Below are 26,799 nucleotides of genomic sequence, written 5' to 3' on the forward strand. Positions count from 1 at the left end.
CCTTCTTAGCCATCACGACTTGGGCAGAGCAATCAGCTCTTTTCTTTCAAGCTGATTTTCTCTCTGACTGTAATTGTCCCTTTACACCAGTGGAAATCAAACTGGTTCTTCATCGATCTGGCAGTACATCAGTTGGACCTGATGATGTACACTATGAAATGCTTAGAGAGGATGGTTAATGATTGTGTTGTTTGATTCCTCGAATCAAACAACAATTTCTCTCCCATTGTGTGCGAGTTCCAATGACAGCTCTCCACCATGGACCACCTGATTCGACTTGAAATGTCAATCAGAGAATACTTTCTCAAACAACGTCTTGTATCAATGTTCTTTGATATTGAGAAGGCTTATGATACAACATCGAGGTAGAGCATTTTGTGAGACGTCCATATATATGGGTTACGTGGCCATTTGCTCATTTTTATTAAAAATGTTTTAATGGACAAGTGATTTCAAGTTCGTCTGGGTTTGACACTTTCCCGTTCTTTCCTACAGGAACTTTGAGACCCTCAGGGCTGTGTTTTGAGTTTCACACTTTTCAATATGAAGATTAATGCCATCAATGAACAAATCCTCCTTACTGTTGCAAACGGGCTCTATGTCGAAGACTTTCATATCTCATCAGTCGTTAAACATGAGGTATATTGAGTGGCAGCTACAGAGTGCCCTCAATCATTTACTGAAGTGGACCATAGCAAATGATTTTAACTTCTATCTCTTTAAAACGGTTTGCATGCATTTTTGCTGCCAACGAGGTATTCGTCCTGATCCTGAATTCCTTATCGATGAAGTTGTGCTACCTGTGGTCCCTGAGACAAAGTTCTTGGGCATTATATTTGAGCATAAGCTGACCTGTATACCATACATCAAGCAGCTGTGGGTCAAATGTACAAGAGCACTGAACATCCTTTGTGTCCTCTCTTTCTCTATTTGGGGACGGATCAATGTTCTATGCTAAAGATATATCTTGCTCTTACTTGATCAAAACTAGACAATGGATCACTGGCCTATGGCTTTGCCAGTACCTCGGTCTTAAAGATGCTGGACCCCATTCATCATCTGCATTGGGTCTTTCTGCACTTCCCAGTTCAGAGCTTATACACAGTCTTATTAACCTCCTATACAACTCTGCTGTTAGCAACTGTCTTTACTGTATACTTCAAAAATTGAATCATTATTACAGCATCCCACCTGGGGTTGTTTTTCCTTCCATGCCTTTTCAAAACAGATGATCTGCCATTGCTCCTTTTGTCCTTCGTATTCAGGCGCAGTTGGATGAATTGGGGCTGTCCATGGATAACGTTGTTGTATCTAGGGCTTATTACAGTCCCCAGATGTGACCCATCTTTAAGTCATCCAAGAAAAGCAGACACTCCCAATTGGAAATACTGTTACATGCTGAACATCTTTTGAATTATCATTCCATTCCTATTTATACAGATGGTTTAAAATCAGGTAACTGTGTGGGCTCTGCCATGGTTTGTTGCAGTTCAGTGGTTGCATGCAGAATCCCCCTCTACAGTTTCTGTGTTCACTGATAAACTGTACATTATTTCTCTTGTCCTGGATCATAATAGAAGCTAAGCAGTACTCAAATTGCACTATTGTTACTGACTTGTTTAGTTCTCTACTGGCCCTAGAATCTCTTCAGTTTAGTTCACACCATGTTCTCGCTGATATTCAAAATCAACTGGCCCATTTCTCTTTAACATCTACTTCTATCTAGTTTTTCTTGATACCGGGTCACATTAATGTTTGAAGGAACAAGCTCTTTAACACTGCAGCTAAGTCTATCTGCTCTGGCACTATCACTGCTGTGCCTGTTTTATACATGAACTATGGTCCTGTATTCAAGGCTCAGCTCCATGTCAGTTGGAAGTTAACTTGGAGTGAGCAACGTGAAAAGAAGCTTTTCCAATTAAAACCCTATATTGGACTTTGGCCGTTGTGCTTCTGTAAGGATCAGAAAGAGGAAGTTGTTCTAACTAGATTACGCATTAGCCACGGTTATTTAACTCATCGTTTTCTTTTACCTGGGTCTGATGCACCATTGTGTTGTCTATTTAACACTCAGGTCACAGTAAGCCACATTTTACTTTCTTGTCATCATTATGATTCACAGTGACGGCACCATTTTAAGAATGTTCTGTCCCAAGGTTTGTCCATAACGTTAGACAATGTTATTAGTGATGGTGACACTGTCCACCTTAGAAATGTTTTTAGTTTTTTAAAGGCCATTAATCTTTTTAATGCCATTTAAGTTTTTTAATTTATACATTAGACCTTTTTTAATGCGATTCCCTTTTAAGAATGAAAGTACATCTTGTTTGATTTAAAATTAGAAATTGGCTGTATTGTAAAATAACTTGAATCCAGAACTAGAAAGGCCAAATTCAGGTGACTAATGCTGCTATTTGAACTACCTGTTAGTCATCCTGGCAAGTTATAATAATTAAAAGTTTGCTACAAGTTTTTTAAAACTTGTATTACTTTACTTTCTGAAAATAATCATAACATCAAATAACTTGAAACCAGGACAGGAAAGGCCAACTTCAGGTGACTTAATTCTGATTTGTGAATTTACCCATTAGTCATTCTGGCGAGTTATGATGATTACAGGTGTGCTACATAAAGTCCTTTACAACTTGTATTTCTGTAGTTTTTCCAAAAATTAAAGTTTATTTTCTTTTACCCTAATTTCCTTTTATGTATTTTACTTTAATTTTAACTCTTTGCTGGATGTTTGGTACAGATAGCCTTGTTGCTTTGCACCATAAAACACCACACCAACTTAAATGGTAAAGAATGTAGCCAACATTACCTTCAGTATTTTTAGCTCTAAATATTCTGAGCCCATTTAACTGTCTTTTTTTATCAGCATATCAGATATACATCAGTAACTTATGAGTTATTTAAACTTGTTTGATCTTTAATGATTAGTTAAAATTAAAAGTTTAAGTAATTTGAAATTCTTGAATGTTATAAATTTTTTATTATCGAAGATGTTAAAATTCTTATATTTAGTGTTTTAGCAATAAGATTCTTAATATTTTCGTAAAATTAATATTACTTAGTGTGTATGGACACACAATAGTGGGTAAAATACAGCTTTTGATAAATGTATATGGCAGAAAGATTAGAATTGTTGATAATTAGACTTTGTGTCACCTATTAAGATATTTTGTCTTAGTTCCAGTTCTCTTAGAGCAATATAAACAGCATTATTTTTGTAGATTATTTAGTTATTTCATCTTGTGTATTTTGTGTTACTCATTCCAAACATTGTTACTATTAGTGTTCAAGTTAGAAGAAATTGCCAAATTAAAACTACATACAAAACTGTTATTTTTAACTGACACATTGGTTTTAATCAATTACATTTCATAGTTTTATAAAATTAAAATTTGTATTAATTGTTTTCTAAACTAAAGACATGTCTCAGTGTGTTAATTATTTTTCAATAAATTTTCAAAAGTCCATTTTGCTTAATGAAGACATGTTATAGTATACATTTCTGTGTTTTATGGTTGTGTATTTATGTATCTTTGTTTGTAAATTTTCATTTTGTTTCAAAATTGCACAGACAACTCCTACTAGACAGACAACATCAGATCAGAGCATTCCTGCTCGCACACAGCCTCAGTCAGAGAGAACTAATAGACGGCCTGCAGGAACCGATGACACATTAACCAATCTTGTACAGGTAGAATCACAATAAAACAGTACATTACTGGTATATTATCACTATGTAGAATGTTTCTTCTATTCTGCTGGTTTTTGTTTTTTTATTATGTGGTTTTAACTTGTTTCAATTTTTTATAGTTGATATGGTGTCTAAGTGCTATACATTACAAGTGTTTTCGCTATGAAGCTGTAACACACTGTTTCTACCCAAATATACTTATTTTAATATAAATAAAAAATATTTTGACAGTCGTTTATATGAACATTTCTGTATAGTTTATGGTAATTTCAAAGTCTTGAACTTTATGAATCTTTTTACTTGTTAGTGTATAAAAATAGTAAATTTTATTTCAAATAATTCATCACATTAGTAAACATTGTAATTTGTAAGTTACAGTAAGTTTGTTTCCATAACACTGAACGCATTACACACACATCTGGTTTGATCATTTTTGTTTTAAGAGATATGCTATTTCCAATATTATGTGAATGTTTTGAGTATTGTTTTTTTGTTATGAAGGAAGTAATGAATCAGATGATGGGAGCTGTGTCAGGACGTAATCAGACAACTGTGGCTGAATTTATGCTTGGTCTTGACGGTTACAGCTATGTACCAGGAGAGAGTAAGTGTTAACTACATTACAACTAGTTAGTGGAATTGTAGAGGAAAATTGTAAAATTATAATGAAGTCAAGTTGTAGTTGGTGACATTGTCAGGGTTGGCTACAATGAAAAGTATTTGAACCTATCCCAAACAATAGAGAGGGCTATATCTAATACACCATGTTCTTTTTGTTCTCACAATGAAAATGCTTGAAAATATCTTAAATTTTGTTGCAAAACAGTTTTGGAAAAACAAACTATTCTTGTTTTGTTTGGATTTTAAGTTTCATTTTTTCAATTGTTGATTAGAAAGTTTCATTTTATGTATGCATAGAGTTTAGACTAGCTTTATAATCATTGCATTTCTCTTCATATTTTATTGGGCCACCTCAACAGTTGACTTACTACTGTAAAACCTAAAAGTATGGTATGACTGGCAGAGATTTACTGGTGAAAAATGATGTGTTGTTACTTTTGTCAAACATGGCTGTTTGATATTTTCAAACAATAATTGTTTGAGATCAACTTATATGGTAAGAATCTTGGAAATGTTTTTGAAAAAGTATAATAGGAGAACTGCTATTTATTTCATGGTGTTTTTTACAGCACATGGCTATGTTAGAAACAATCTAAAGTGAACATCTGGACAGCAGTTCTGTAAATGGTTATTGGACTTTTCTGTTTTGTAGAGGCAAATACTACACAAAACACTTATTTTTGTTATGTTTCAGATCATTGCTATGCTGTAGCTGGAACTTAGTTTTATTCAATCAAAATACTGGTACTCAACCTTTATGGGTAAGGATGACTTACACAAGTGTATCCAAAAAATCTTTACTAAGCCACTCCTGCTAAACAGTTGGCTAGAGATTAGCTACACATTGGATAGTTTGAATATAAATTGTGGTGCACGTGTTAAACTGTAGTGGTAAACAAAAACATTATGTTAAATGGTTTTCCAAAAATGATTTTTCACAAATATCTACAAAATTCTTGAATACCTTGTATGTCTGCAAATTATAGTTGTGTATGTTTTGATGTGTAAGACCTAACATTAGTAAAAAAATACCTATGTTATCAAAATAAGTTTACTGTTGAATACTGTAACTTAGTACACTCACTAAATATCAGAAAAATATTTTTGTACCTTTAATGAGAAAGAAGACTCAGTGTCTCAAGTAGCCTTTCCTTTATTGGTGGGGTATATCACAAGTAGTCTTTCCTTTATCAGTGGGGTATATCACAAGTAGTCTTTCCTTTATCAGTGGGGTATATCACAAGTAGTCTTTCCTTTATCAGTGGGGTATATCACAAATAGTCTTTCCTTTATCACTTTATCAGTGGGGTGGGGTATATCACAAATAGTCTTTCCTTCATCAGTGGGGTATATCACAAGTAGTCTTTCCTTTATCAGTGGGGTATATCACAAAGTTTTACTTTTATTAAACTACTGTTTGTTTCTGTTATGACAGTGCAGCATTAATTCCTAGCTAATAATCCATATTTTAATTGTATGTTTTAAATTCCTAATTCTTTAAGGCAACATTAGAACCTGAATTCCCCTAGAATGATTACACATGACACATTTTGTGTGGGCATCTTGTCTTTATTTTTTCTCACCATCCCTTGAAAGAGTAAGAAATATAAATTATTCACTGTAGAATTTCAGACAAACCATAGTTTTTATAGGTTACAGAAGTATTGAATTGAAAATTAGATCATTCTGCCACACCCACCTGTCATATCCTTTCTTTCAGGATACATTAATAGTTCTTATATGTAATTATACAATCAATAGAAAGTCAAGATTTTCATCTGTCAAATGACATTGTATCATACTGTGCTCTGAACAGCTAATAGTCAGCTTTACTCACGGTACAAGCAACTTTCCAAGAAACCCATTTGAAGTATGGGTGTTAGCACTTTATTGAAAATAAAGTACAGAAGGACGGTATGTTGTTCTGTATGTTATTGAAGGTAAAGTACAGAAGGATGGTATGTTGTTCTGCACGTTATTGAAGGTAAAGTACAGAAGGACGGTATGTTGTTCTGCACGTTATTGAAGGTAAAGTACAGAAGGACGGTATGTTGTTCTGCACGTTATTGAAGGTAAAGTACAGAAGGACGGTATGTTGTTCTGTACGCTTATTGAAGGTAAAGTACAGAAGGACGGTATGTTGTTCTGTACGTTATTGAAGGTAAAGTACAGAAGGACGGTATGTTGTTCTGTACGTTATTGAAGGTAAAGTACAGAAGGACGGTATGTTGTTCTGTACGTTATTGAAGGTAAAGTACAGAAGGACGGTATGTTGTTCTGTACGTTATTGAAGGTAAAGTACAGAAGGACGGTATGTTGTTCTGTACTTTGAAGGTAAAAGAAGAAGGGTATGTTGTAAAGTACAGAAGGATCTGTATGTTGTTCTGTACGTTCTTGAAGGTAAAGTACAGAAGAACGGTATGTTGTTCTGCACGTTATTGAAGGTAAAGTACAGAAGGATCGGTATGTTGTTCTGCACGTTATTGAAGGTAAAGTACAGAAGGACGGTATGTTGTTCTGCACGTTATTGAAGGTAAAGTACAGAAGGACGGTATGTTGTTCTGCACGTTATTGAAGGTAAAGTACAGAAGGACGGTATGTTGTTCTGCACGTTATTGAAGGTAAAGTACAGAAGGACGGTATGTTGTTCTGCACGTTATTGAAGGTAAAGTACAGAAGGACGGTATGTTGTTCTGCACGTTATTGAAGGTAAAGCACAGAAGGATCGGTATGTTGTTCTGCAGTTATTGAAGGTAAAGTACAGAAGGATCGGTATGTTGTTCTGCAACGTTATTGAAGGTAAAGTACAGAAGGATCGGTATGTTGTTCTGCACGTTATTGAAGGTAAAGTACAGAAGGACGGTATGTTGTTCTGCACGCTATTGAAGGTAAAGTACAGAAGGATCGGTATGTTGTTCTGCACGTTATTGAAGGTAAAGTACAGAAGGACGGTATGTTGTTCTGTACGTTATTGAAGGTAAAGTACAGAAGGACGGTATGTTGTTCTGCACGTTATTGAAGGTAAAGTACAGAAGGACGGTATGTTTTTCTGTACTTTGTTGAAGGTAAAGTACAGAAGGACGGTATGTTGTTCTGTACGTTATTGAAGGTAAAGTGCTAATACCCATACCAGCCATCTTGAGAATACATTTTCTGGTGAAAAACTTAGGGACAAGCTTGGATGAATTCTCTCTTGTTGCATAGTTAGAAAGTCATAAGTTTGAGAGTTTGGGGAAATTGTCTATGTTTTGCATGTTAGTCTATATTCTTTGGTGCATTAATTAATTAAATAAAAATTTTGTTCATTACTACCATTAGTGTACAAAGTAGGCTTAAATGTACTCAACAACTGACAGCAAGAAAAAAAGACTTGGCGGACACTGTATTTAGAAAGACTTGGCGGACACTGTATTTCATGTTTATTTTTTGTTATTATAAAAGTAACTAAAATGTAAAAATAGGGATCTTGTTAGGTTAAGATTTGATTAGGTAAAATAAATAATGTACATGAGCAGCATGTGGGTAACGTAATTTGAAGTGTAACATGAGCTGCACATACTCCAAATGATTTACATCTTAAAATGGTGCAAATAGTTGTCGGACACAGTTTAAAGGGTGGGTAATCGTCCTAACAAGACTACACCATGGGCCACAGGTTTTTAACTCATTTTCTTTTATCTGGGACTGATGCACCAGTGTCTGGTCTGTGTGACACTCAGGTCACAGTAGTTCACATTTCACTGTCATGCTGTCGTTGAACGTCGTAATGATAGCACCATTTTAGGGTAGAGAATATAATAGATAAAATGTTTTTACTGTGAAAAAAAAGTTTAGGATTTGCATGAAGGAAATTTAAGATTTTTGAGACGAAATAAAGTATTTTTAACAAAACATGAAAATTACTTTATTCATAGACATTTGAAAACAAATACTCAGTATATTCATGGAGAAATCTTTATTTAGTTTATTAAAATTATTTTGTTCAGAATATGATTTTTTTATTTGCGAAAGACTTGTAATGTTAATTGAAAGCTATGAAATCTTATGAAGATATACACTTTAATAAAAATTAAAAGTATTAAATCTATAAAGACTTTAAATGTGTACAAAGAGGTCACACAGTCAAATATTTACCGTGTCTGTGTTTAGAGAGTTAAATGAATACTTCATTACCTATGACCACTTCCAACCTTGTCATTTTTGAGACATAACTAATTTGCACACAATAAAAGTATAATTTATTTTGGATAAAATTAAAACTAAACATCTTCTCCTTTTATTAATAAGCTTTAGTCTCTGTACTTCTAAAGCTGAGAATTAGACAGAGTTCTCAAGAACCCATCTGGGCAGTACAATAAAATATGATTTCAGTCAATAATTTTTAAAGTGGAACAAACAAACATTAAATAATGTTATTTTAATCAAAAATCCCAAAATCTGATTCAGAGAAGTAAATATAAGCTTAAGAGCCATAAAACAGATACCTAGAAATGCAATGTTTATGGTTCAGACGGACACGTAGAATCACGAGTGTTAATTTTTACTTGTGAAATAAAGTAGTTAAACAAAAATGTTTTAAAAAATTCTGATATTTCTGTTTTCTCAACTCCAATTTCTTGCATAATAAAACTTGCTTTGTTTTGGATGAGATAGTAAAAGGATCGAAACTACTAACCTTGATTTTTTTTTTCAACTGAAATATTAATTCTGGTATGGTACTTACTTCCTGTCACAAAATTAGTTATTCTTGCTCAGTGCTGTTTTCTGCATTAAACCTTTTTATTTATGCATGATACAAGCCTTGCACTCTCATACAGTCCCAGAAACAGTTTGAGCCTCTGGTGACATCAGCCCACCAGCAATTTACCCCTAAAATGTTTGCAACCCATTTGACTTCATAATAACCTCGTATGCCATCTTTTCTTGTTTCCTCTCCTTAATCCTTCCAACCCTTATCCAATTCTTTTAATTGGGGTACTTTTTTTGTCAAATTCCTCAGTGACATAACGTGTTGCCAGTAGTACCAGCGATTACTCTGTGTAGGGTTTGTCACAGAGATGGTTTGAGATTTGCTTTTGCAGGAAACAGTTGAATTAGTCCACCATCATTTCAGGGTTTTTTTCCTGTCTTTTTACTGCCACAAGGAAAACTGGGGATTGATGTCCAGGCATCAGTTTATCTTGCCTCAACCACTTCAATGCATTCTTCAAGTTCACCATGGAGTCTTTTCTCCCACTCAGATGGGCATTTTCCCAACAACTGTGGAGGATAAAAATGGGTGCGTTCAGTACTTTCCTGCACATCCTAATAATACATCAATTTTGACCTTATTTTTAATTTGTCCATCTCAGGGTGGTTTACCAATTTTTGGGTTCTCCCTTCTGGACTTCCCTTGGCTCCTTGTGTGTTTTGTCTCATATTCTATACTTTTGCTGGTCATATTCATGTTCTCAGGTTAAAATTTCCTTATTACATGGATGACTGGCTCATTCCAAACAGTAATAGGCCACTGATAATCACAAACTCCTTTCTGTGGCAGCTTGAGTGGGCTGGTTGATCAAATTGGAGAAACCTTCTTTTGATCCACTCAATATCTTGTTTGTTTGTGGGTTTTTTTTCCAACACCAATATCAGTCTAGCTCTGCTACCCCCCCCCTCTCCATTTTTGTTTCATGGAATTTTGAGTTCAAAATGTTCTGTTGATTCAGTCACTTATTGCTCATGAGATTACATCCCTTTTGGGATGTAGTCTGTCTTTGTTATGCACATATGAGATCCCTGCACTAGGCACTTCATAACCGATGGGACCTTGCTTGGAATTCACTTTTCACCACCATTTCATTCTTCCCAAAGTGATAAGCAGTGGTAGCTGAACGAAGACCATGTGTTGGCAGGCATAGCCCTTCTTTCTCTGTCTTTTTATGGATGCATCCATTCATGGATGGAAACCTATTACCAGGAAGATTTGACTGTTGGTTTGTGGATGAAACTGTCTTGCATATCAATGCTCATAAATTTTTAGTAGTAGTATTGGTCATTACATCTCTTCTTTCTTTTCATCTGCCATTGTCTTGTGATGGTTCATTCAGACAATTTTTGTGGTGACACATATCAACCACCAATGGGGCATCTGATCCAGAGATCTATGTTTTTGGTCATTGGAACTATTATATTAGGTACATGTGCATCACATTCATCATATCACATGTCATGTGCCAGTGCTTTCAGTCTAGTCATGGATTGTGTCTGATGTCAAGACCAGATCTTTCGGTATAGTGGGCATTAGATCCTCCTATTTTGTAGGGATCTTTCTTTACCATTGATGGGTTTCTCCCCAGTTGGATGTTATTGTTATGGGCTTCAATACCAAGTTGCCCCTGTTATGGTCACCTGCACCACATCCCCAGACTAAGGCAATTGATGTCTTCAGCTAGGATTGTTCACACAAATACTGTTGTGTACCATCTCATCTGATTGCTTCATAGGATGATTTTTCTTGTCCATTCCATTCCTAGACAAGTCATCCTAATTGCATTCTATTGGTCAGTACAGCCTTGGGTTCCAATGTTACAGAGCCTGCTCCTATCATTACCTGTTCCTCTTCCATGTTTTCTCTTCCTTCATCAACCTCTATCCCACATTCTATATCTGTCTCCACGTCCTGCATCTCCATGTCTGGTTTTCTTCCAGTCCTTGGTGAGATGGTTATTTCACATGTGAAATCATCTCCCTGTTAGCTAATTCCTTATGGCCATCTTCCGTTGAAGTATACCAGCATAGGTGACAAATCTTCCATTGTTGATCTGCTAACAGGGAATTTCCTACAGACAAGCCTTCTGTGGTTCATGTAGTGGAATTTTTACTTGGCTCTGTGTCTGTAGGTCTTCTTAAAATAGCATAGTTTGAAACAAGTAGCACAGTTACAGATCCTTTCTCTTAGAATAACTTGGTGTGAAACAGTGCAAGTTACAAATTCTTTCTCTTAAAATAATATAGTTCGAAACAGTACAGATACTGATTCATTTTCTTAAAACAACTTAGAAACAGTACAGATACTGATTTATTTTCTTAAAACAACTTAGAAACAGTACAGATACTGATTCATTTTCTTAAAACAACTTAGAAACAGTACAGATACTGATTCATTTTCTTAAAACAACTTAGAAACAGTACAGATACTGATTCATTTTTTTAAAACAACTTATTGTGAAACAGTACAAGTTACAGTTTCTTTCTCTTAATATTTTTTCTGTGCAGATCTACTACATGCTGATTTTGAGGTTTTTATATTTAAAACATGCCTAACACTTCAGAACTTTTGTAATGATGTAACTAGTTTAACTGATGTTTAACAATGTCTTGTTCTTGCTTGTCTTCCCTGAGATTCAGGTAGTTTATATTTGTTTAAGACAGGATATATACTAGTTGAAAATTTTTTTTTTTTTTTGGCATATTATCTTTAAGATTTTTCAATTCCTGTGTTATTAAATTTGTATGAACCATAACAACACATTTTTGTCATACCTGTGCCTACTATTGTGAGGTATTACTTTAATGCTTTGTTTAATGTATATCTTATTTTGTTCTACCATGTATACGAAACGTTGTCATGGTCTCATAATTTATAATATTATAGGTCACTGTTGAGTGAAGAAATGAAAGGAATTTTTAGGATACGAGGTGTAAATCAGAATAAAAGTTTTCTTATTTCAGAAGTAGGCTTACTTCAGAGTAGTAGTAATACTGAGAAATATTTTTTTTATTTGAACAGATCTCCTGAGTGACCTATTTATGTGTGTTGCCAGAGTTCTGACCTTCCAAGATCTTACACTTATTCTCCTTGGACAATCAGAATCTCTCAATCGTTGTCAAACTGTTCTAAGAGAGTTTGTCCAACATCAAATACTACAAGACCAAGATCCTACAGAAGAAAATATAGAAACAGCAGTAACACGCTTGATAAATCAGTTTCAAGATATTCTGCAGACTTCTGTTGTGAGTTCTTCATTTGATGTTCATTAAATAGAAAAATCAAATTAAAAAGCAGTCTGAGTTTTGTTATAGGATATGAACAAATAGCAAGAAGGATAATTAGATGTTTTCTGCTCACATAGGTTATGATGGTTGTGTTGAAGTTTCAATACAATAATAATGAGTCACACAATGTACTAAAATCTGATCAGTGATTACTTGGGTGCATTATAAGAGTTATTGTCAAATCCTCCTATTTGATTAGAGTTGCCCAAGAGTTGGTGGTGTGTGTTAATTAGCTGCTTTTAGTCTGTAATTTCGTAATTAGCATGACTAGACATCCCTTACACAACTCTGCTTGAATATTCTGAAACAAATTTTATATTTTAAAATTAATGCAGAACTTCAGTGTTTCATATAAAATAAAATGTAATAAACCTGATTTTATTGTTATTTTCTTAATTTAGAATGAAGCTAGCGTCCGCCCTGGAATAGACTTTGTTGCAACAGTTAACATCTTTGCTCGTCAGCACTTGAGGAATGCTATATCTCTTATTATAAACCCTCCAGGTAAGAAAATTACTGCTGATGGATTGATAGAAAAACAACAGTATGTCATCTTATCCAGTTAGGGTTATATATGTTTCAAGATTCATGATAAAACGAATAGTGCAATTTCTTTCCTGAGAAGCTAAGAATAAATGGATCAAATTTGTGCTGATTTATAAACTGTTTTATCATTTAATGTATGTATTACATTATTTTAAAGTTGTAAGTATTTGTAGAGTTATATTTAAATGTTATGAATTCAACACAATAATATACATATCAACATTTGTGATGATATTTGATCTAATATATTTTAGAGATTAATTAAATTTAATTTTGGAGATCATAAAATATATAATAAATTTGTAGTCTGGTAATTTGTCCTTCCAAAATTATAAATATTTTGCATAAGGTTACATATTTAAGGTTTTGATAGAACATCAGCAAATGTCAGTCTTTAAAAGTATGAACTCTTGCACCTTCATGATTCTGTTATTGAGTTACATTTTGAATAGATTAAGTAAAACAAACTTCTCAGCATTTAAATAGTGTTCTTTCAAATTTCTGTTGATAACAAGTAGTTCTTTATGTAACTAATAATTCTGGACTAATACCTGAATAAAATGGCATGAAAAATGGACATCCAAATCATTACTTATATGTGGTAGGGCATAAAATAAATTAGTTGCTATATGCATTTCTAGAAAATACACAGTACTGTTACTGTGATTTTTGTAATAAACTGATTGTGAAATCATAATCAAAATTAACCAAGTTTGACACATTGAATTTTCTTTTTGTTGGTGTTTTGATTTATGAACATTTTTATGATTTGCTGAAGAGAGCTTATTTTTCTTAATTAAAAAAAATGTGTTTTTAGAAATTTTAAACATATAATCAGATGTTAATCCTAATGTTTTGATACAGCAAATTAGATTTTAATTCAAATATGCTAATGCTTTTTTGTGCTCTTTAAAATTCCACTTATATTTAGTGATGATTATGGGTTAAAGTAACATTTCTTGAATTATATGCTATAGTTCTAATTTTTATGTACAAAATAAATATAAATAAATATAACAAAGTTATCTGTCATAGTTTCTGTCAGAATATGATTTAAAGTATTCTTTATGAGTTCTTTTGACATTATCACAGAAACCTTTGGATCAGCTCTGTATTTATTCTGTCGCACTGCTCTCTCTGAATTTGTTGTCCTGACAAGGGAATGTTGTACGGATGGACTTACTTCCTTGGAGCGAATAGTTCAAGCAAGAATTGTAAGTTTTTGTAACTTGCAAGATATTTTTATGCATTAAGTCTACTGTAACAACCAGTTTTCAGTCTCTAAACAAACCTTATATGTGGTAAGATGTTCATTTACATGAAGTAGTGCCAAGTTGTTTAAATGATCTAATTAATAACTAAAAATACTTCACAGAAACTTTCAGTAAAATGTCCTTAATTTTTATTTAACACATTCGTATATTTATCACAGAATATTTTAACAAGTTTATTTAGTTTCCTTATTAAGTCCATTAAGTGTTGCATCAGTGTTTCAACGTTAATAAAATATTGTAATTTATTAATTTTTTTTTTTCAACAAAATATGAATAATTGTGAAGTTATGTTTATAACAGAAGAGTTCTTATCAGTTACTTCTGTCATATTAAAATAACCAATAATGACATTAATCTAAATATTTTTAATAATAGATTTTTCTTTTCCAGTATATGGTTTACCCTCTTTTAACAGTGATGTACCACTCTCTTCTAAGTATTATAAATTCACAATTATTAAAATCTCTACCATAGGAATAATGAAAAACATTATTGCTGTTGTTGTTGAAGAGTCAACTGAATACAGCACTGTGCTTATCTAACTTTGACAAATAATTGTGCTATGTATTTTAGTTTGGGTGGGGTGTATGAATAATTTAACAGTTCCACAGATATAAAGTAATTAATTTTGAAGAAACCAAACATGTTCACATCAGAACTAAAAATGAATCCAGTGAAGAATACAAGTAGTTTAACACATGTATTCCTTGTAATGATTAGAATCCCTTGATTCATGTGTTTCATATCCTTGCTGTTAATGGTACTTTTTATCCTTATGAAATCACCCTTGATGGCTAAGTGGTATTCTCTGAGGGCTTGTAGCCCATTGTATAGCTTTGTGCATTATAGCACACAAATCCCTATAATAAGTCAAGATTTGGCAAGCTTAGGATGTTTAAGTTAGACTTAACGTTGTATGCTAAGTTAAGAGCTGATGAAGTAAACTCGATCATTATTTTAACATTCAAACAGCATGATTCCTTAACCCTCTTGCAATGGGTCATGGATTGAAGGCTGTGTCACGTTGTTTGTTGACTAAAATGCTATTTTATGAACTTGCGTTAATGAGGTTGGTATTAAAATGTAGATTATAATTCAGATTTTAGTATTATAAATTAGATAATTTGTTTTTGTAAAGTAAATATTAAAAGAACACACCTAAATATTTTAGTGAGTTATATAGTATGTTGAATGCAGAGCTTGTTTCAGAATAGATATTTGTGATGTGAAAATACTAAGTCTAGTTTGTGTGAATTAGGGACTCGAATACTAGTGTTGACAGGCCAGAATATAAAATAAGAACCTCATATCTTTTAATTTTGCGGAGATATAGCTTATGTACTGAATGAAACAAAATAGCTGTCTTGATTTCTCCATTTCTGGAAATGGTTCCTAATATACACGTACCTCAATATATGATGTGAATAACCAACTGACAGCCTAGAATGTCTCTCCTACTTATTTACTCAGTCATTGTAATTGGTTAGAAGCTATTTGTTTCTTTCAAATCAAGATTTGAAGGTTGTTTTGTTAGTCTGCTCAAAATTTCATGTGTTCTTTAGACCTCACTACAGCTTGATGAATTATAGTGGAATTGTGTGGTATTGATATAGTAATTTATAATGTTTTGGTTATTCAACAGTATATATAACGTAACAAAAGTACTATGTTTCATATCCTCCACATGCAGAATTTCAAAGGGCTTAGCAATCTATGTTAAAATAGCAACCAAGTACAAAGGTTGTAGCTGGAAGATAATTGTTTGCTTTACTTTGTTTACTGTTCTGTGTTTTAGGAAAACAAGTTTAAAACCTTTTTTAAATAGTAATAATCTATATACACATAATGTATTATAATTGAAATGTGACTGTATGGTACAAAATATTAGTCTACTAAAACACAGCCAAGAGAGGGAAGACTCTAAAAGTCAAGTCTGTGCCATTGAATAAGGTAACGTAAGTGCACATGTGCTGCATCAGTGCAAGTTCTGTAGTGTTAGCCAGGATGGTTAATATAATAAATATATATATAACTTTATGAGACTTAAACTATTTAGTTTAAACATTTTTATTTTCATGTTAAAATCTCTAGTCTTTCTACAATGAAAAAAGCCTAATTTATATTTATAATATTTATGGTGGTTACAAGGTCAGTCAAATTGAAAGACTCCACTTAGTTAGGATAGAGAAAAAGCAGACAAAATATAGTCTTACCAAAAACAAACATTTAAAATATATTTAAGAAATTTTAGAGATTAAATAATATTTGAGATTATTTTGGGAAGAATAGTTTTTATCATAAAATGAGAATCACTGTTGGACTAATAGTAATGAAACAGACTCCATTTTCACAAGTTAAATTATCAGTAAATAAATTTCATTAAAAAAAAATTTTTTGTGCACACAAAATTTTCAGTCTTTACTATCTGTGAAAGTTTGTGAAGACCAACATACTACATCAAAAGGTATAGTATAAATACTTAATGTGCAGATATGTATATGATGTGATGTGTATTATACTGAGTCTGATGTGAAAATACATCTAAGTTCAATCAGTCAAATACTGACTTTAAACCCAACATACAACAAAAATTGAGAAAACTACTCAAAACAGTATTAAAATAAACTATTACATTTATACTTTTTAATTGTTTACATACAAACTACCTTCGAACACTGAAATATCTACAATTTTCTAAAGGTCCACAAAAAAGCAACAAACTTTAAGTCCTGCTTATGTCTTTTTATATAACTTCTCTAAACTACAACATTGCTAAATACTTTAACTGGATTTATAGAACCTTATATAACTTCTCTAAACTACAACATTGCTAAATACTTTAACTGGATTGTAGAACCTTATGTTTCCATACTGTGCACCCAATTAAAATGCCTAGCTTTGTCATAAACATATTTCTGAAACACTTGTCATGAGGCAATACATCTTGTTGAAGAAATTATTTCACAAGATCCTGAAAAGAGAATTGACATGAAACATGAACACTTAATTGAACTGTTACAGCTAGCCACATTTATTTGCTTTCAATACAAAGATTTTTACTTCCTTTGGTTATGCAGACTTGCCATTGAAGATCCATTATCAGGTAGTTTGACCTTTCTTTTCTTGCACCAAATACAACAGCATGACTTAGTCACTTCCAAGTATAAATCTGAATTTTGCATAGATTTGTATGTGACGTTTTTTGTAGCTTGTCAAGATGAACAATGTTTCTCTAACACACAAAATGTCTATGTAAAGACAAACATCTCACAGTTGAAAATGAAAACTATGTGACAGATTTTTTAAAACTTTAACATCAAATGAACCTCCCCAAGGTTTCAGCTCTAAATTCTATAGCAAACAAACATATGGCAGAAATTACATAAACTGTTTTTATAATCATGTAACCCAACAGAAGCTAGGCAATCTAAAACAACTTCCTAAATTTAGCATACACTATATGCACCACAGAAACATTGTTAAATAAGTTATGCCCTTAACTGAATGTTTTATTAACTTCAACCAGTTCCTTATGAAATTAGTTAGAGAAACTGTTGATAAATGTAGAAACACAGACAACAGACATTTAACATTCAAACACTCTACAAAACATTACCTAATTACTTGTACCTTCCTGTCTATAAAAAATATTAGTGCATCTCTATCAGAAATTTAGAAAAGACTTGCACGTAAATATAATCTTGATACTTACATTCATTTTCACCTTTGAAATAAAAATTAAACACATGTTAAGAAGATTGTATAACAAATTCACCTCACCACAAAACACTAAATATAGTGTAACAGCTATCCAGCCTTTTACATAGGTGAAACATAACTTGAAGATCAGGTTAAAGTAACATCAAAATCTTCCTTACCAAGTCCATGACAATAGCAGTAAAAACAGTTTTTCTGAACAGAATGTCACAGTAGTAGAACATTAGCCTGACACTAATGAAAAAATAAAATAAAATAAGAGAAGCTTTACTTATAAAATCAAATAATCCCACAAGTTACAAGTACCCAGGCACATCTCTATGTACCTTTGAACATTGCTTTACTAATAAAATCAAACAATCCCACAAGTTACAAGCACACAGGCACATCTGTATGTACCTTTGAACATTGCTTCACTAATAAAATCAAACAATCCCACAAGTTACAAGTACCCAGGCACATCTGTATGTACCTCTGAACATTGCTTTACTAATAAAATCAAACAATTCCACAAGTTACAAGTACCCAGGCACATCTGTATGTACCTTTGAACATTGCTTTACTAATAAAATCAAACAATTCCACAAATTACAAGTACCCAGACACATCTCTATGTACCTTTGAACATTAATTCTCCACACTATTTTCTATAAAATATTCCATAGTTTTTTATTTGATTCATTTCTGTATTGCTTTGTTTAGCCCATACATAAAAATTGTAAAATTCATGTGGATTGATATGTACATAAGTACCTCCAATTAATCCTAGAACTTTAATAGTGTTGCATTTTTAATGTTAATTTAAATAACAAAATGTTCTTTATTGTAAAAACTTGTATACTTTATAATGATCGTGCCAGCAATTGAAATGTAGTACCTTTTCTGAACATTAATTTTTCTTACTGTAAAAGCTGTAAATTGTAATAAATTATTATGTTCTGTTTAATTCATGGATTTTTCCACTATTCTCATTATACCTAAGCCTTCCATATTTTCTAGACTGAACTGGTTGGGTCTGCCTAACATCAGCTTTAGGCCTGTGCACTTATGTTTCAAATAATTTTACATGTGTGTTGTTATTAATTTTCAAGAAATTTTCCACCTTGCATAATTCTTATTTGGATTTGGTTTCTTTTTCTGTTATTTGTCACAAATGACAATTGAATTTCATATTCTGATTTTGGCCTGTACTGTACAATCATTCAATTTGAATTCTGAATTTTTCCACCCTGCACTGTTAGTTGGAACATGAGAGAACATGAATAATGAAAAAGATCTGTTTCATCTATGATAATTAATGTTAAATATTTTGAGTTTGTTTTAGTTCCTACTGATGGTTTATCAGTAAGAAGCTGAGACGTCTATATTAGTTTTATTGTTCTAAGCATGAATACTAGAAATTTGTATTAGTAAATATTCATGTTATTGGTGTTTATTTGATTTCAAAGTCCTGTCTGCCTGTGTATTTTCATACAGAAATTGTGTAATACAGTGTGTGGTAATGTAACCAACTGAGCTGTATGAACTGTATCACACGTAGCCGTGCTTGCTCAGTTGAACTACGTACAGATTTACATATATGAAGCAGCACAGAATTGCAACTTGTCCATAACAGAAAGTTTAGTGACTAAAACAGCATTATTAGCCAATCACAAAAGCAAACTTTTTCCTAAAACAGCATTATTAGCCAATCACAAACTTTTTCTTAACATTTTCATCCCCCTCTGAACCAACATTTCTCTTGTACAAAGTACAATCTTTTTTAAACAAATATTGGACTGAAAGATCATATTTAACATTACATGTATATAGTGGGTATGGATTAGTGCACAGTAGACTGTTGTGGTTTTGAGTAAGGGTCTGTTCCAAGGAACTATTCCTCTAACAACGAAATGGGTTTAAGTTGGCTGTTCAAGAATATTTTCAGACATCTTGAATGACTGGTAAAATCAAACTCTGACAACCATGACAAAATAGTGATTTTTATTTTAATCTAGTAGGATGGCAGAATAAAATGCTTGTTTTGATTTAGTAGGGTAACAAGATAAATTGATTACTTGTTTTGATCTAATTATTGGATCACAAGATAAAAAGATGCTTGTTTTGATCTAGTAGGATGACAAGATAAATTGCTTGCTTGCTTTCATCTAATTATTGGATGACAAGATAAAAAGATGCTTGTTTTGATCTAGTAGGATGACAAGATAAATTGATTGCTTGCTTTCATCTAATTTTTGGATGACAAGATAAAAAGATGCTTGTTTTGATCTAGTATGATGACAAGATAAATTGATTGCTTATTTTCATCTAATTATTGGATGACAAGATAAAAAGATGCTTGTTTTGATCTAGTAGGATGACAAGATAAATTGCTTGCTTGCTTTCATCTAATTATTGGATGACAAGATAAAAAGATGCTTGTTTTGATCTAATTATTGGATGACAAGATAAAAAGATGCTTGTTTTGATTTAGTAGGAAGAGAAGATAAATTGATTGCTTGTTTTGATCTAATTATTGGATAACAAGATAGATGCTTGTTTTGATTTAGTAGGATGACAAGATAGATTGATGCTTGTTTTGATCTAGTAGGATGACAAGATAGATTGATGCTTGTTTTGATCTAGTAGGATGACAAGATAAATTGATGCTTGTTTTGACCTAGTAGTATTCTTGAACATAAAATAAATTATAGGATAGTGTGTCCTTTTGTTTTGACACTGTATAATCAAGTTCTTCAAGGTACAGATCCTTTATCTCTCAACTCTTTGTTCCCTGCTTTATTTTAATTTAGTGTTTGAAATAATTCCTACATATACAGTTGTAAATAAAACAGTGAAACGTTTAGAGAACTCTGGTTGGTTACACCAAGTACAATTGCTGGAGGTTGATAAACCTAATTTGACATGTCATATGGTCAAGGTGTTTAACTCGTTTTGCTTTACAAATAAATTAATACAACCTTCTCAGCTTAAAATAAGTATATAAGCAAGATAAAGCATAAGAAATTTTTGCAAAGTAAAAGTGGTATATGACTCCAGTTTTTATTAGATAAAACCATCTGACAAGGTTTGCCATTTATTCAAATGAAATATTCTTTTTTATTTTATAAAAAATAGCCATGTGTTTTTGAAGAAACTTTTATTGGCAAGATATTTGTTGCATGTTATAACATTTCTGCAACTATAAGAGATGATGAGAAAAAAGTGGCTATTTTATGTTGATGTAACAAGATGATGTGCTGATTCTTTTTCTATAGCGAGAGATGACAGGAGACACCAACTCCCAGGTACAACAGTGGATGTTAAATGTAACAGCAACCCAGATTGGTGCCATGTCTCCAGACACTACCCCAGAAAGCATACAAAGATACATTGTTACACAAGCTTCTGCACCACCCCAAGAAATACAGAGCCAACCCCTTGTCACAAACAACACTGTAGCCCAGGACATCCTTACAGATCTTGAAGTGGAAGTAGAAGGAACCCCTGAGAATGCTAGCAGTGAAATGGATGTTGATTCAACTAGCCAGACCAACTCACCAGTAGTAGGCTATTATAAAGACATTTTCTTTCAGTTTGATATATATTGAAGTAACTGTCCAACAATAAAGCAATAACATGTTATTAGTAGCGTTAACATGTTTTTGTGCAAGTTTTTTGATAGCAACATTTTGTATATCACGTAATGTTTGTGGTCTGTAGCACACAAATTGGGGTTCACTGAATTACTTTTTCCTAGTCTGTTGCTTAAATTATGGATGGTCAGAACAAATATTTAAGTAATATTGTATGAAATCTAACAAATCAAACTTGTTTTGTTGGTATGTGTATAATAGAAATGTGTGTGTTAAAAGGTATCTTTGGATAAGAAGAAAAAATACATGTTAACTCAAGCATGGAATTGACATACCAATATCTTTTTTTTTAAACATCGGATTGTTTATTTTTTGTTTGTGCTTTGATTTATTAAAATAATAAAATGTTGTATGTTGTAAAAATAGTATGCTACTTTTTAAGTTTATTATGTAAAAGTAAAGTAAAGCATTTTTATTTACTAAAAATCAGAAGCTGTCCTACAGTTGTTACAAGTCCTATATGATATAAATGCTACATGTATTTGTAGTATTTTTGCTTTTTTAACATTTAGATTTTTGATTGATGTGAGGGTTAAATGTGTAACATGTAAAATTTAATTCTTGAAAAATAACAAATTTTTGTTTAGTGTTTAATAATAATAATATAATTTTCTGTGTCATTATCAAGTAATTGTTTTAAACATTTCTTTTAATTTTATCTTTAAGCATATGGAAACATTCAGTGTTCCCATGAATCTTCAAAATGGAAGTCCTTCTAGAGCAGTGGCCCCACCTAGTGACTTGACAGATGAAGTGGTGATTGGAGCTGAAAGTTGGCATGCAGCGGTTCCAACGGTAGGTTTTGGATGCTTAATGCATCTAAAGAAACTTAATATCACTTTTGCAAAAATGGTACATAAATAATGCTAGTAGTAGAAACTAATATCTAAAAAAGTTGAAATATCAAACATTTCTGTTCCATAGTTCATTCCTTGTTATATTTAAAATCAATTTTAATATAATATATGTGGGCTTAATATGAAAACACACATTTCTATGAACTTTCATAACTTTATGAAAATCAGTTTTAAACGACTGCCACATATGCAAGAAATATTCGTGTTTTCCAGTACAGGTAAGGTGAAGAGCTTCTCGTAACCCTTAAAAACATGGTTCAATTCTTGCACATTAGTTAGTGATATGTATCATGTATACAGACTGCTATACTAGACATTAATACACACATACCTGTGTTTTAATCCATTACTACATAGACTGCTTTGCTACGTTATTATACATTACTACATAGACTGCTATACTAGACTTTAATACACATACCTGTGTTCTTATCCATTACTACACAGACTGCTATATTATATTTTAATACACATACCTGTGTTCTTATCTGTTATTACACAGACTGCTCTAATAAACTTTAATACACGTAATTGTTATCTGTTACTACACAGACTTCTCTACTAGGTTTTAATACACATAATTGTTATCTGCTACTACACAGACTGCTCTACTAGGTTTTAATACACATACGTGTGTTCTTATTCATTATTAATGGCACAAAACCTCTAATAAAGTTTTTATTAATTTAGAAAGCTATATACTACATTCATTTGAAAATAACTATAAGTAACTGTGTTGTACAAGCTTTAAGTGTGGATTTATTAATGTCATTATATAATTTGTTTTTCCATGTTCTCAGTATATGTAATTTATTTCACTATAGCTTCTCAACTTAATCATTGGAGTTATAATGCTGTTGATTATTATACAAATATTTTAGTTTAAATATTCCTAGGATTACAAAAAAACTAATAAAAGTAAATACCTTAACATATGTTTTGTTTTATTAGACCTTATTCTTAGGTTGTGTTGTGTTTAAGGCCTAATTCTTATGTTAAACTAATAATAGTTCCAGACTTTCTTATTACTAATTTAGTGTTTCTGATACTGTAAGTTTGTGTTTTTTTAATGTTTTAGGTTATTTTACATGTAGGAAGAATGAATGTTTTTTTTCTAGTGGAGACATACACAGTTTACAAGCTTACTATTAAAACTATAATATGGTACTGAAAAGAGATGAGTTCTGTTAACTTGTGTTAGTAGATTATGGGTAGAGAAGAGGTGAATATTATATTTTCATGGTTTTTAGTGTTAGGTAATTTAAGTAGGACTATGAAATTATTAGTGGAAACAATGACACAATCTGTGTTTGTAAGATTTGTTTTGTGTTAATTTTAATTTGTTTATTTGGTAGACAAAAGTGGTGGGAAAATAAGTTCTGTAACTTAACACTTTTGAAGTTGTTGAACCCATGTCACTAAATTTGCAAGCTCAGATATGTACATTTCTGTCATATCTTATGACAGTCTCCTTGTTCCTACAGTTTTAAGTTGTTTTTTTTTATATAAATTCTTTATGAAATGAACTATTAATGACTTTCCATAGGAGTGGGTCCCTATAATCACTCGAGATGTTCAGAGGCAGCGTCGACAAGCTCCATGTGCTCCGTTTAGCGATGCCTACCTCAGTGGCATGCCATCAAAGAGGAGGAAGGTAAGTTTGTCACACAAATTGAAATTTTAACATCTGTTAGAAATGTCCTGTTTGACAGGAAAAGAACTCTAAAGAGAATTTTTATGGCTGAATAAATACATTTGGCATTAAAATATAAATATATTGAAATAATTTAAAGACAATACTCAAAAGTCAGTTAAAATTATGAAATCAAGAAATGATTGTAAAGAGATTGCTTTATAAAAACGTTTTGGTTTTTTTCTAGGTTAGATTTTTAAGCATTTGTCTAAATGAAACATTCTTTTTAAAGCATAAGAAGAGCTGTTTATGTAAACAGAAGTAATTGCACATGGGTTTTAGACCAAATATCAAGAAAAACCTTATGAATCACTTGACTATATCTTTATTGTATTTGTATGTCTGTGATGATTTTACCTTAATGCATATATCAGTAACCTCTGTGTAAACAACTACTGTATTGTATTTGTACTGAATGTTACCTCTTTCTTCAGACTGAATGTTTTAGCTCAAGTGTTATCTATCAGTTTGTCTATCTTTCAATCCCTCACATGGCAGCATTTTACTGAACTGGTGAATTGGTATAAATTTGACATACATTTTCTGAATAGTAGTTGTAAGCTACTGTTATCAGAATTTCTTGGTGCTTTTCATGAAACAGTTTTATATTAACAAAGAAATATATTTGATATTTCCCTTTTTTTAATGTATTTATAAAATCTACATTTTGTACACCCAAGTTTTATTTTGTTAAAGTATAACGTTGTGGGTGTGTCAAACAGCACATTTTTCCTGTTGTACAAAAATCACTGACATACTCTGATAAAACCTATAAAAAGTTGTGGTTGTAGCTATCAAATTGTTTAGTAGTTTCTGAAAAACACTATCATTTTATGTGTACAGTTGTAATACATGTGCTAACAGGGAATAGCTAGGGTTTTTATTTTGACTTTATACTTTGCAGAGTTAGTGATTCTGACATCAAGTCCTACAACATATATTTTACTATTTAAATTTTGAATTGTATTCAAACATCTATTTTCTCTTTTCAGTTAACTATTGTTATAGGTCATGGGTCAAAGACCATGTCATCGCATTTGTTGACTTGCATTCGAAATGTTATTGAACTACTATTTAATGAATTTATGTTACTAAGTTTGGTATAAAACTGTAGATTATAATTCAAATTTCATATTATACGTTATTTAATTTCTTAATTTAAAAGCAAGTGTTAAACAGATATGTAAACATTGATATTTGTGAGTCATGGAATGCTGAATGAAGCACTGGTTCAAATTAGATGTTTCTGATGTCAAAATACAAAGTCTGTAGTTTTGAATGAATTATTAAATCAAATCACTGATGTTGACAAGCTAAAATATAAAATTAAAACATTTTTCTATTTGTTTAGCTATTGCTGTATTTAGTGAATCAAATACAGTGACCCTGCTTACCTCTTTCCATTTTTGGAAATAGTTCTTTAAATACTCTTATTTCTATATATAGAAATCTGAATAGCTAATCAAAAGCTTAGAATGTCCTAAAATCCTACAGGTGATTTTCTCAGTTATTTTCGAATACAAGTGTTTCTTTATTTTGAGATAAAGGCTTGGTATGGCTAGGTGGTTAAGTCATTCAACTTGCAGTATGAGTGTCACAGATTTGAATCCCCATCACATCAAACATGTTTGCCCTTTCAGCCATGATGACATAACAGAGTACAGTCAACCTCACTGTTTGTTAGTAAAAGAGTAGCCCAAAAGTATGTGGTGGGTGGTGATGACTAGCTTCTTTCCCTTTAGTTTTATGAGGCTAAATTACAGATGGCTAGTGCAGGTAGTGCTTGTGTAGTTTTGTAAATAGTTGAAAGCAAACCTTTTGAGACAAGATTTTGTGCTGGTATGTTAAATCTTTAGCCTATTATTTTTTTTTTTTTAACCACATACAGCCCCTCGGTGTGGATTCTTGTACATGATGAGGGGACCTTCTGTAGAAGATTCTGTACTTTCAATTTACCTCCTCTGGGATCTGAACATCCACCCATAAATTCACGTAAATAGGTGGCTTTGGGGTGGTGCCCTTAGGGTTAGTCATTTGGTCCACATGGGCTAGGTTCAACCAAGTAACAGTGTTGAATGTTCTCAGTGGGTGTTGTGGATATTGTATCTAATGCTGATGTTTGGGTATAATGCTCACGAAACCCTGGTGTTGCTGCAATGCCCTTGTTTGGCATTAATGCTTCCCTTCGTAGGGCTCCATGGTGGAGGGAATCATTGGGCACCGAAATATTCTTTCTTTAATATGGATCCCCCAAATAAAAATCAAAATAAAATGGTGAAAAACATACTCTAGATAAACAATCAAGTCTTGGAAGATTCTGAACAGCATTTTTCAACATCTCTAATATCTGTACCTCATTTTCTGATACTACATTCTCTTTCAGACAAATCTTTAGTGCAAATGTCTCCCTTTTTTATTTAGAAGGGACTAGAGGACTTGCTAGCTCTCCTAAGTCAGTTAAAAAGTTTCATTCAGGTGACATATTGGTGGACACAGTGAACTCTTCTTGCATTTGAAGGCTATTGGGGATGTACCTATTGAGATTACTCCCCATGCTACTTTGAATTCATCACGAGGAGTTATTGTTTAAAGGGGTTTTAAGAAGAGATCCTCACTGGTTTCTCCACTCAAGTATTCATGCAGTGAGGTATATTTTCAATTTGAATTATGGAATTATGTTGCCAACCAGTGTCCTGATTTTTACATTTACATCACC

The 26,799-nt window shown here is 32.3% G+C and overlaps 1 protein-coding gene across 8 annotated transcripts in view; it reads left to right on the forward strand.

The window, feature by feature from the left end:
• Positions 1 to 26,799, forward strand: part of LOC143248491 (large proline-rich protein BAG6) — an 84,928-nt gene that overhangs the window by 50,313 nt on the left and 7,816 nt on the right. For all 8 annotated transcript variants that reach the window (XM_076496903.1, XM_076496908.1, XM_076496901.1 and 5 more), the window contains exons 17-24: positions 3,584 to 3,703; positions 4,205 to 4,307; positions 12,096 to 12,319; positions 12,763 to 12,865; positions 14,000 to 14,121; positions 21,156 to 21,443; positions 22,200 to 22,328; positions 23,937 to 24,044. In XM_076496903.1, the coding sequence (XP_076353018.1) occupies positions 3,584 to 3,703; positions 4,205 to 4,307; positions 12,096 to 12,319; positions 12,763 to 12,865; positions 14,000 to 14,121; positions 21,156 to 21,443; positions 22,200 to 22,328; positions 23,937 to 24,044 (1,197 nt within the window). The remainder of the gene's footprint in view (positions 1 to 3,583; positions 3,704 to 4,204; positions 4,308 to 12,095; positions 12,320 to 12,762; positions 12,866 to 13,999; positions 14,122 to 21,155; positions 21,444 to 22,199; positions 22,329 to 23,936; positions 24,045 to 26,799) is intronic.

This window comes from Tachypleus tridentatus, chromosome 4 (assembly GCF_004210375.1).
Source record: "Tachypleus tridentatus isolate NWPU-2018 chromosome 4, ASM421037v1, whole genome shotgun sequence".
NCBI classification, from domain to species: domain Eukaryota; kingdom Metazoa; phylum Arthropoda; class Merostomata; order Xiphosura; family Limulidae; genus Tachypleus; species Tachypleus tridentatus.